The sequence below is a fragment of the Emys orbicularis genome, chromosome 4 (assembly GCF_028017835.1).
Source record: "Emys orbicularis isolate rEmyOrb1 chromosome 4, rEmyOrb1.hap1, whole genome shotgun sequence".
Taxonomy (NCBI): Eukaryota; Metazoa; Chordata; order Testudines; family Emydidae; genus Emys; species Emys orbicularis.
Window position 1 is genome coordinate 33,734,286 of NC_088686.1, and position 12,277 is coordinate 33,746,562.

The 12,277-nt window shown below is 41.5% G+C and overlaps 1 protein-coding gene across 1 annotated transcript in view; it reads right to left on the reverse strand.

Annotated features, from left to right (window-relative positions):
* Positions 1-12,092, reverse strand: part of TDP1 (tyrosyl-DNA phosphodiesterase 1) — a 112,825-nt gene extending 100,733 nt beyond the window's left edge. Inside the window, exons 1-6 of the mRNA XM_065403143.1 lie at positions 12,012-12,092; positions 9,759-10,318; positions 7,906-7,949; positions 5,758-5,813; positions 3,039-3,135; positions 1,440-1,474 (exon numbers count right to left, since the gene is read on the reverse strand). Of these exons, the coding sequence (XP_065259215.1) occupies positions 1,440-1,474; positions 3,039-3,135; positions 5,758-5,813; positions 7,906-7,949; positions 9,759-10,314 (788 nt within the window). The 5' untranslated portion in view covers positions 10,315-10,318; positions 12,012-12,092. The remainder of the gene's footprint in view (positions 1-1,439; positions 1,475-3,038; positions 3,136-5,757; positions 5,814-7,905; positions 7,950-9,758; positions 10,319-12,011) is intronic.
* Between the last annotated feature and the right edge of the window lie 185 nt (positions 12,093-12,277).

Below are 12,277 nucleotides of genomic sequence, written 5' to 3' on the forward strand. Positions count from 1 at the left end.
CCTGTAAACCAACATAGACACCATTAAACACCAAGTTATTATTGCTTAAGTAGTGCTTAGGGTATTATGGGTACCATCTGCATTCAGATGAATTGCACCATAACTGTTTTGTTTCACTAACAGACAGAAAAGTTCTTAGCTTGTTTTATCAGTAACAATGCAGACAATGTTCAGGTTCCAATCTTGACAGTGTCATTTTTCAGCAATAAATCCTGTCAACCACAAGCATACTATGAAATGCAAGTTTCATCTTAAATATATATATACATACACATACACATCATTTAAAACTTGCCAAAGAGACATCAGCTTCCTTTTAAACTTGCTTTTGTAGTGAATGGCCATTAGTCCGGATTTGTAAAGATTTTTAAAGATACATGTTTGTATTGCATCGTAAGAAAGAACTGTAACTGCAAAAGTGAGTGCAGCATATTTGAGTGGCCTGGTCTACTGAAATCTGTCCAAGATTGATTACAGAACAGCAGCCTTAATTCCTGGACTATGTGTAAATTTGATTATTTACTGCTACCTTCAGTTTGCTGACTAAGCAATTATCCTTGTAATTTGCAAGTCCCCCTCTCTCCCACTTTCATTTTTTTTTTTTTTAAACAGACAGCGTGTTTTAATCTCCTAGAATAATTTTTTTAAATCAAAGACTAGAAATACATGACTTATTAAATGAGAAAAAGAATAACAGGCTAAAAACATTAAGTCTCCTTCATAGAGTTAGCTATGGCTGAGAAATGAAACAAAGCACTGTGACCCTTATAAATAGGGCCCAACCAAATTCATGGCTGTGAAAAACACATCACGGACTGTGAAATCTGATCTCCCCCAAGATATCTGGCTATTGTAGGAAAGGGGCAGGGCTGGTGGTACCCCAGCTGGGAGCGCCTACCATGTGCCAGGATCCAAGGGACCACCCCCACGTATCCTGTGACCCTCACTTCTGCGCTGCTGCTGGCAGTAACCCTGGCTTTAGAGCTGGGCGCTGCCCAGCTCAGAAGGCAGTGCCGCCGCCAGCAGCAGAGCAGAAGGGTGGCAATCACACAACCCCCCCACAACCTCCTTTTGGGTCAGGACCCCCATGGTTACAACACCACAACACTGTGAAATTTCAGCTGTAAACATTTGAAACTGACTATTTTTAAAATCCAATGACCATGAAATTGACCAAAATGGACTGTGAATTTGGTAGGGCCCCACTTATAAATATTTGTAAATACCACAGGGAACACTACATAGTTCTTTGAAACTTCAGTCTCTACCAATGTACAGACTAGCCTTTAAGTTCAAAAGCATATCTTTATAACCCAGCTTTCCCACCCTATGAATTGTTCTTTAAAGCATTAGAGATAATGCATACATCTTATACAGCAGCCCCAGCATTTTCTATTATCTTTAAAACTGGACTTTCCTGCTTCACAGCAATTACTTACGTGTGGTGAGTTCCAAAGGCAATATCCAGCTTAGCCTAGAACAAGAATGAAAATTAGGTAATTATTTCATTAAAAAAAACCAACATCCTGCTACAATTAAAACGAGAAAAGGTTGCAGCTTGCATTTTGCTTCAGTTTACTGCTCTCTAGTGGAGAAATCACAAAATTACAAGACAGCCACTTTTACCCCAAGCACCTGTAGATGCAATCTCCAATTGCTAAAAGTGAATAATCTTTACATATTACACCATTCTTGTGACTGTGAGACATTAGGCCCAAGCTCTTTTTGTATCATAAGAGAGGTGTTTCCAAAGACACTCAAAGTCTTCGGGGGTGTAACAGCTCTGTTGCAGGCAGCTAAAAATAAGGTGTATTTCATGGGGAGAGAGAAGTAAGACATACAGGAAACTACAGATGAAAGGTAATTCTAGATTTCTACACTGTTTATTTACACTGTCCAGGGAGAGGAGGGGCAACACCCTCAGACCACTCCAGACCACTACTTTGGGAATACAATATTTTAATTTGTTAATCACCGGCATCTAGTAGTTGCAATACCATAGGCCACACCTAATTTACATATTCAAATACATAACCATGTCTTTAGGAGGAGATTTCTTTTTTTTTTTTTTTTAAGAAATGGCTTCCTTTTATTTCAGTAATAGGTTGAATACAATGCATGTTTATTGTGGAGGAGTCCACAGAAGTTGTAGGATTTATGATCAGGTACTGAATGACATTATATACAAACAAATCCTCTACTATACAACACCACACTACTAGGAAAATATAGTCGGTGTGGAGCAGTGGTTCCCAAACTTTAACAGCCTGTGAACCCCTTTCACTAGCATGTCAAGTCTCGCGAACCCCCTCTTAAAAATGAATATTTCCAGGGATTTTCTCCTTTACCTGAGTATAAATTATAAAAGCAGTGATCTTGGAAATATAAAATTTGTTTTTATGACATGCTTATTACACACTATTATTAATCATTACAGTATTTTATTACATTATGAAAACAGCAACACTCTTCCAAGATCTCACTTTCGTAGCTTGTATCACTTTGAATAAGTCTATTATAAGACAAGGCTCCTATGTTTCATCAAGGAGTATCAGATGTGAAACAGCATGAAGGTATTTAAGAAGCCAACACAAAAGAGTTCCTCCTACACAAGCATTCAGTCTTGAGCAGTCCAGGCAAACAGCGCACGTAACAACAAAGCTTAAACTTGTTCTTCATAATAATTTTAAAAACAATACCAGCTGCCTATTTAATTTTAAAAACAGCAAAAAATATTCACCTCCTTTTCCAGGGGCTCCGGGCTGCTGGCCCCATGCTGCCTGGAGTCCCAAGGGACAGCTCTGTCTGCCATTAGGGGATTTTTCCCCCGAGGACCCCCTGTAACATATCGCGAACCTCCAGGGGTTCATGAACCCCAGTTTGGGAACCACTGGTGTGGAGACAAATGGAACTCATATAAAATACCATTTGCCCTACAATATTATGATCTATGCTAGCATAGTCCTTTGTACTACAGTATTCCAGCAGAGGTTACAATATTGTCTTGTCAGAAGAAGGATGAGTTAAGAGTGAATTACCTGGCAAAGGCGAACATTTTCATATGGGTGTGCCTGCGCATGCAGCTCAGCCTTGGATTCTCGCTTTTCACCATGTACTATTAATAATGGTTTTTTCCTTAAAACAAAATTAAAACGTGATGATTTTAATAAAAATGTTATCAGGTGGGTTAGCAGGTTACCCAGAGGCAGCAATCTACCGTAGCTACTCTTTCATGTAGCTACGATTTCTGGTTCCCGTCTCACACACTCTAGCAAAGAAAGGGAGCTATAATTTGCACTGCCAATCAATAACACCAAGGAATTAGTTTAAGGAAGTGATTAGGATATAAGCTTCTGAGAAAGAGGTGCTACAAACTCAGCTGGAAGAGAAGTGGGAGTGATTTAGAGACCATAAGGGAAACTGTCTCAGAAGGAAGGCTTCCAGCATTGTTGTAGCAGTGCTGGTCCCAGGATCTGAGAGAGACAAGGTGGGTGAAGTAATATCTTCCACTGGACCAACAACAGTTGGTGAAAGTGTCAAGCTTTTGAGCTACACAGAGCTCTGGGTGACCTGAAGAGGCACTCGATGAAAGAGACAAGCTACATGGACTTCTTCTTTAGGTCACCCAGAACTCTCTATAGCTCAAAAGCTTGTCTCTTTCACCAACAGAACTTGGTCCAATAAAACATTGCCCACTTTGTCTCTCTAAAAAGGAAGCAGAAGATGAAATCCTCTGGGAAGATCTTAGGATTCAGAAGTATTGAGAAAGGCTCCCTTAGGCAGTGATCTGCATAGCACTCCTGCTCAAAGTTCACCACAGCATTTTGACAGTCCTATTCACTCCCTGATGCTCCACTCCATTGCATTTCTAGTGTGATGGAAACAGCAAAGTGACATTTAGGAGAATGATGCACACATTTTATTTAGAAGCCTACAGCACACAAAGATGAGGATGGAGTGGACTGACAGGGAGATATTAACAATAATTGGTATTGTGATAGCACCCAGAGGTCTATCATTCTCGCTGCCCCCAAATGATGACCAGTCTGAAAAGACAAGAAACAAAGGAGGGGGGGAGTGAAAAAACAACACACCAACAAAAAAGTCCGTAGGGCAACAGGCACATTTTTTGTTAATTCCTCCCTTTAACTAACTAACTAACTAACTCACTCACTCGCTCACACACACTTACTTTAAGAAGGAGGAAAACAACAAGCCTGGTTCAAGACCCCTTCTGCCTAAGGATCAGCTACTTCTCAGGTGAGTGCTCTAACCATTGGACTACGATATATTCTGATACTGGGCTCCCTCAATCTGTCCTGCTGAAGCTTCATTGTTAAAGAGTCATTGGAACAGGGGGACTAGCTCCTGGGTCTCCTACATCCTGGATGAGTGCTCTAACCATGAGGCTATAGAGTCACTCCTGCTTGCTTGCTCTCTCTCGTTCTCTGGCCCAAATGACTAATTATTTATCCAAAGTGGAACAGCTTCAAACAGGAGAGAGTGAGGGAGCCCCACATCAGAATAATCCAGCAGTTAGGGCATTCACCTGAGAGGTGGCAGATTCCTGTTCAAATCCCTTCTCCCCCTCAGGCCAAGGGAAAACTTGTCTCCCACAGCCCAGGTGCGTACCCTCACCACTGGTCTAAAAGTTACAAGGGAAGGAGTGAGTTTCTCCCCCTCCTGGCTTTTTCCAAAAACAGCACAGGAGCCCAACTCCAGGAAAGAGAGTCTCAGTTGAGAATGGCAGAGATACATGCCTCCCTGCATCCTGGACTTAGGTGCCTATATCTCCATGAGATAGGTGGGGCTTAGCACACACCCTCTTGTTGGCATCTGCCATTGGCTAGCTTAGCAGCTCCTTTCCTAGCATATGCTGGGTTTTGTCAATTGCAGTCTAAGATGCCTCTCTCCACATTTATTCTATAGAGAGCCCAGATGCCAAACTCTGGATTTGTGAAGCAGTGATTTTATAGGGACTCTACAAGCCAGCAAACTCACGAATGCTACTAAGAACCTGATATATGGACTCTGAATTCTTATGTATGTATCTGATCACTTTGACCATTTAACAACTCTCTTCTTGTTCTTTTATAATAAATTTTTCATTTTAGATACTAAAAGATTGGCTGGCAATGTGGTATTTTGGGTAAGATCCAAACTAATATTGATCCGGTAATGTGGCTGGCCCTTTGGGGATCAGAAGAACATTTTGTATAGTGAGCAGAGTTTTTAAATAACTTCTCACTTTACTGGACTTATGTGCTGACTGGGAGCCAGAGAACTGGAATAAAGGGGGCTGTGTGATTTCTTTTTTTCAGATTCTTGATAACCAGCGTGGGAGATCAGGAGCACAGTTTGTGACTGGTTGGTAAGTCTAACTTCAGTGTTAACCTCCAGTTTTTTTTGCAGCCTGCCCTGACCTTGGCATTTTTAGTGTGGGCTAACCTAGGCACCAGGGGTCAGAGGACTTAGGCAGAAGATAGGCTCCCAGGCACCTAGAATGAGGCAGCAATGTGCGTGCTCAGAGACAGAAACACAGGCACCTAGAAAACTTTTACAGCAAAAACTAAAGTGCCACATGAGTTCAGCAGGAATTTTGTGCACTGCAGTGAAGTTGAAACTGGGACTTAAGCACCTAAAACAGGGACCTAGCCACTTAACTCTTTTCCTGCATCCAGGCCTAAGTAATTTTCATTCACAAAAACCATTATGATTTTAAAATAGTATTAATAAAACATCCTTAAAAAGTCATACCTGAATTCCTGTGGATACTGTCTTATGAGCCATTCCACATCTATACAATAGTTAAACTTACAATGGAGAGAAAAGGAAAGGCCAGTTAAAAAAAAAAAAAAAAAAGACTTCACCAAAGCAGCAACTACAGGGAGAAATATTTTGCACTCAAAATTACTGATGCGTACAGTAGTACTTATTATATTTTAAAGTACATTTCAAGTAGGGCTGGCAAACTATTAAAAAATAGCAATTAATCATGAGATTAAAAAAATGATGAATCACAGTATTAATCACACTTAAACAATAATAGAATACCAATTTAAAATTATAAATATTTTGGAGTTTTTTCTACATTTTCAAATATATTGATTTCAGTTACAACACAGAATACAAAGTGTACAGTGCTCACTTTATATTATTGTTTATTACAAATATTTGCACTGTAAAAAAGAAAAACAAAAGAAATAGCATTTTTCAATTCACCTGTCCACTCAGTCCTATTTCTTGTTCAGCCAATCACTAAGACAAACAAGTCTGTTTACATTTATGGGAGATAATGCTGCTTGCTTCTTATTTACAATGTCACCAGAAAATGAGAACAGGTGTTTGCATGGCACTGTGGTAGCCGGCGTTGCAAGGTATTTACGTGCCAGATATGCTAATCATACATATGCCCCTTCATGCTTCGACTTGTAGGCTCTAAAGTTTTACACTGTTTTGTTTTTGAGTGCAGTTATGTATAAAAAAATAAATTCTACATTTGTAAGTTGCATTTTCACAACTAAGACTGCACTACAGTACTTGTATAAGGTGAATTGAAAAATACTATTTCTTTTGTTTCTCCTTTTTACAGTGCAATATTTGTAATAAAAATATAAAGTGAGCACTGTGTTCTGTGTTGTAATTGAAATCAATATATTTGAAAATGTAGAAAAATCCAAATATAGCAAACCGTAATAGAATGCTAATTTAAATTTAACAGTGCAATTGAGACTTTTTTAATCTAGTTAATTTGTTTTGTGTTAATCGCATGCATTAACTGCGATTGACAGCCCTAGTTTCAAGTAATACACATAATTTTTTTAAGTTTTCATTTTCATACATGTTTTCTTAAAAATGTACTACTTATTACAGAGTATGGAATAAATAACATTTATACAATGTAACAAGCAAAATACAATGACTTTGGGAACAATGCAAATATGAGATCTTTGTGGCAGGGCTTATCTTTTTCTTCTGTGTTTGTACAGTTCCTAGCACAATGGGATCCTGTTCATGACTGGGGCTCCTAAATGTTGCTACATCAAACAAAACAAACAAACCAATATAACTCCTACAACATCTTGCTCTACAGTTTACCCTCACACACAGAAAAGCAGATATAACACTATCCACTTTTCAATGCCTGTCCATTCCCAAAAGATACAGGCAGTTAAGGCCTTGTCTATCCTCGTGGTGCATATAAGGTATGGCTAACTACACACCACAGTGAAAAGCAGGTTGCATCTCTACAGCAGCGTGTAGCTACACACGGCAGTGAAAGGCTCTGGCAGTGGGGAGGCAGCAGGGAAAGGCTCTGCTGGCAGGCAACTATCGGAGCCCTTCCCTGTGGTGGTCAACTATCGAAGCCCTTCCCCACTGTAAGAGTCTTTCACTGCAGTGGGGAAAGACTCCAGCAGCAGGTAGACAGCTGGATACTACACTGCTAAAAACAGGCTCATGGGAGGCACTGCTTGGGAGTGTAGAGAGCAGCGTAGGGTACATACACAAAAGATCTGGCGTGTCTGTACTCTATTCACGAAGGCAGTACTTCCCCATCTACACTGCTATTGATATCCACGCTTGCTGGGCATGCAGTGTCTGTACTCTAAACGCCACTGAAAGTGAAGACATCGCCTAAAAGGAAGTTTCTTAGAATTAGCCTGAATCTGAACGAACATTTCACTCAAACATAAATGTCTCCTTCAGAAAGCATGTGGCTTTTTAAGTATTTTCCCATTTAGATATAACTGGTACAGTGGGAAGGGCCAGATTCTGATATTAGTTACACTGGATGAGTCTGGAGTAGCAGCCTTGAGGTCAATGGAATTATAGCAGCATAAACCATTGAAAGTGAGTTCAACATTTGGAAGGGAAAAACACAAAACAGCAAGACCTAAAACTCACCTGAGCAGAAGATACAAGAGTCCCAAAGAGAGGAGACAAAATATCTATTAAAAAAAAAAAAAAAAAAAAAACCCCACTATTAACCACATCTTTATAAGTAAAATACTCATATACACTTTAGATCTTGTAACAATTTGTTAATTACTATTGCACATGGACCTGGTAAAATGATAGGGCGACTCTCTCATCTAGATTGCTGGCTTAAATGCAGTCCAGACAAGCAGCATCAGCGACTGTTTGTGAAATAATTTGGGGTGACAATCCAGTTCTCATTGATTGTCTGGCTACAAAAAAAATAGCAAACTTGTTGGCAGCGAGCAATGGAGAATGAGCTACCCTGTCACCTCTGAAGGTGGGCCCTCCAGAACAGGTTTGAAGAACATCAGCAAGGTAACAAAGACATTTGTACTGATATTGTCCATACTATGCTTGTGCTGGACATGAAGGACTTGAGTCTCCTGACAACAATTCAGCATTTTCCACTTCCTTCATTTTTAGGGTGGGGGTAGGGAGAAGCAAATGCAGCTCGAGCACAGAGACAGCCTCTGATCCTGCAACTGGATTCTTATAGGTCAACTCCTACTGAAGTCAATGAGGCCACACAAGAGTCTTATTGAAGGATTAAGGCCCAAGACAGAAGCTTCATATTCTTGTGTACTAGAATTTATAATAGATTGCCCACTGATAATGCATTAACAAAATCTGAATGTTTAAAGCACTAAAAGATTTACTTCCAAATATAATCACATACATGCTTTCCCAAAATATTATCAGATGAAATATTTTAAGACTCTTCCCACAAAACCTGGCTTTGCAGATTAAATGCACAAAAACTATCCGCTAGTTCAGGGCTCAAGCAAGCACGATGCAGAGCACTTCTGAGAAAGGATGAAAGCCCTCAAGTCCCACTGAACTCAAAGAGATGTGAGAATCCTCAGCATCTTGATTTACTCCTGTAAAATCTTGCAGCATGGATCCCTCAGACAACACATCAGCACTTTGGGCATACAACACTGGTGAGACTATTGGCTAAAGAATCAACCACACCCTGAGGCATGACTCTCTTCACTTAATTTCATTGTACACAAGTACAGGGCTACAAATATGTACACTCATATTTGTACAAGCACTTCCATGTTGCTAAAGGTCAGCCCACAAATCTCATACAGAAATAAATGCACACTGTATGACTATTTTAATTTGTAATTCATCAGATTTCTATTTAATTAAATGCACACAGACTGTTAGTGTAACATTACTGCTGAAGTTCAAGATGTACTACATATGTATTAAGAAATATGAAGTTATTTTTTGCACATCAGCTGTAACTGGCCTATTTATCTGGTATGGCATCTCTGAAGTGTCAATACTCCACACAGAAGGAGTTATTCAACCTTGGGTTAAACCCAGATTTCCAGTAATTTCTAGGACTGCCGATCCGAGTACTTTAAAAATTCAGCAATAATCGCAAATTTTGAGGGGTGTGTAATTCAGCACCTAGGAAATGCACTTTATTCCAGGGAACCTCCAATGGTGGGAGCTCCTATAGGACCCTAATAATGAATTAAAATCCTTCTCCCTCAGCAGAACCCCAGAAGGCAGCAATGCAAGCACCATGCAACCTCTCTCAGGTAGATGCTTCCAGTGACACACAAGGGTGCACTCTAACCCAGAGGCTGTATTGGGAACTGGTACCAAAGGGTTATGGCCATAAAACACAGCTTATACCATTCATATATCACATACTCCAAAAGAGGGATTATAACTGAATTTCATGACACATACACAAGAACACTTTCTTTAATACTCCCATTCTACTTGAAACACTGTTTCTGTAGGAATTAAACACTTACCTTTTATGTGAAGTGCTCCAGAGTTGTACTTAGACTTAATACCTTTGACTTTAGTGACAAAGAATCTGAAAGGGTTGCCTCCATTCAACAAATCCCAAGTGTCCTGGCCTTCACTTGCTACCTTATAATGTTTTTCTGGCTTTTGGCTCACTGGGAGCTCATTATCTTCAAATCTACGTGAAGGCTGCTTTTTAGGTGCACTATATTTCTCCTCTTTGATTGCTTCCTTTTGTGCATGCTGTGGCTGACCTTCAGATTCAGGCTCCTCATCACTACTTGAAAGGCACCAACCTAAACCTTCTTGGGAAGTTCTCTGGATTTTTGCTGGTGAAATCTCTGTAGAAAAACTTGTATCGTTAAATTTCACAGGGGAGGCTTTTCTCTGGTGACCAACTTTTCTGGCCTCTGAACATGGGTACTGTGATCCACTAGTTTTGCCATGTCCACTGTGAGACAATGAAGATGTAGATGGCTTTTCAGCATCATCATTATTTTCTTCTGTACTTTCATCACTGCTAGATACCGTCCATTTCCCATGCTCAGTTTCTTGAGACATGTTTCTGCAAAATAAATAAATAAACAAACACACCACAAAAACTGTGCTTTATGCCTACTGTACTTCTCACACAGGCATTTTCCTTGCCAGAGCTTATTTACTCATTCACCATCCTGAACTTTCACCCTGACTTTGAGATTTTCTTATTTAAGGGGTCATCCAGAGAGCATCTCACTTAGAAACCGTCCAAAAGTATGGAAGACTTAGGTTATGTCTACATATAAACTGCTACAGTGGAGTCACTCACTACAGCGACAGGAGGAGTTCTCCAATCACTATAGTTAATCCACCTCTCCAAGAGGCAATAGCTAGGTGTACAGAAGACAGAATATTCACAATTCTTCAGTTGACCTAGTGCTGTCTGCGCTGGAGATTACGTTGGTTTAACTACATAGCTCAGGGGTATGGATTTTTCACACCCCTGAACAATGTAATGTAGCTGGTTTGACCTAACTTTTTAGGATAGCTCTGGCCTTAAATCAAGAATTTATTTTAAGCCCAGGAGACAGACTGCAACACCTACTGACTTTTGCAATGGGAGGGCTCATCAAAACAATAGGCTACGAACCAATGGGGAAACCACTATTAAAAAAACAAGCTTGGGAAAATAAAACTTTACTAAAAAGGCTGAAGTAGGAAAAGGGATTGAGGTTCAGGTTAGTTACTTTCATAACCAGTTCAGCTACTATCCTTAGTATACTGCACATGTAACAGCAGCCAGCAGGAAGTGAAAGGCAACTAGTTTATTAATCCAGGAGTCAAATAGACAAATGAAAGACCTACATCAAAAGACAAACTGCAAGGTCAATAGCCCCTAATCTAGAGCCATGATGCCTATAGGAAATCAGCTAGTAACTAATGGCTGGATTGAGATAGCTGGCACTTATTTGTAAAGAAAAAAAAAAGGTACAGTACGTATAAATTGTATCTATTAGACTGTATCCCTCTTATATGTCACTTTCTGAATTGGCTCTCATTTTGCAAAGACTTGTACACATATTTAACTTGGCGGAACTATTTGTATGTAAAGTTAAGCATGTATATGGGTTAGGGTTTTTAGGGTTTGTCTACACATGGAGTTATTCCAGAACAACATTCCGCATGGACACATTTATTCTGAAATAAGAACGCCTTGCTCCTGTTTAGTGTAATCCACTTTGAAAATCTCATGTGTGTATATATATATGGTGTCCTTCCAGACCAGCTCCATGTAACACCTATTATGCTCTAAAGTCAAATCTGACTTCGACCCAATTAGCTGTCACGTGCAGACAAACAAACCCTTAGACTGAAAGCGCTTCGGGGGGAGAATCCTGCCTTTGTCCAGCACCCAGCTCAACACGGCCCTGGTCCCGAGGGAAGCTACAGCCAACCACTCGGGACGAGACCCCCCAGGCCCAGCCCGACACAGGGAGCCCGCAGGACCATCCACCGCAGAGAGGCACAGTCCCGTGACCCCCACCCGCCTTCGCACGCCGCGGCGCTGAGCCACACGGCCGGTAGCGCCCAGGGCTCCCGACATCCCACGAAGCCGCCACCAGGAGCGAGGATCGCTCCTGCCACCCGCCGGGGCAGTGGGTGCTTCAGGACCGCTGCACCTGGTGGTCCCGAGCTCCTGCCCCCCCCCTTGCTCCGCAGACCGGGCCTGCCCCCCGCAGCGAGGGATGCACACAGCCCCGCCCAGGTTCCTCACACACCTGCGCCGCTCCGCCTCCGCGGACTCAGGGACGCTGCTCACCAGAGCTCCGGCACTGACTGAACCGTCCCGCGCAGAACCAGGTCCCACCTCTTCCCGTTCCGGGGCGGGCTCCCTCCGGGTCCTATCACCCGTCTGGTTCACGTGGGTCCCTGACGGAGGGGAGGGGGCGGGGCCTGGGAAAGCCGGGGGCGGGACCATCCCAACCTCCTCAGCCAATGGCGCCTTCCCCGCGCTCCGCACCAATAGCAGGCGGCGTTGTGGTTG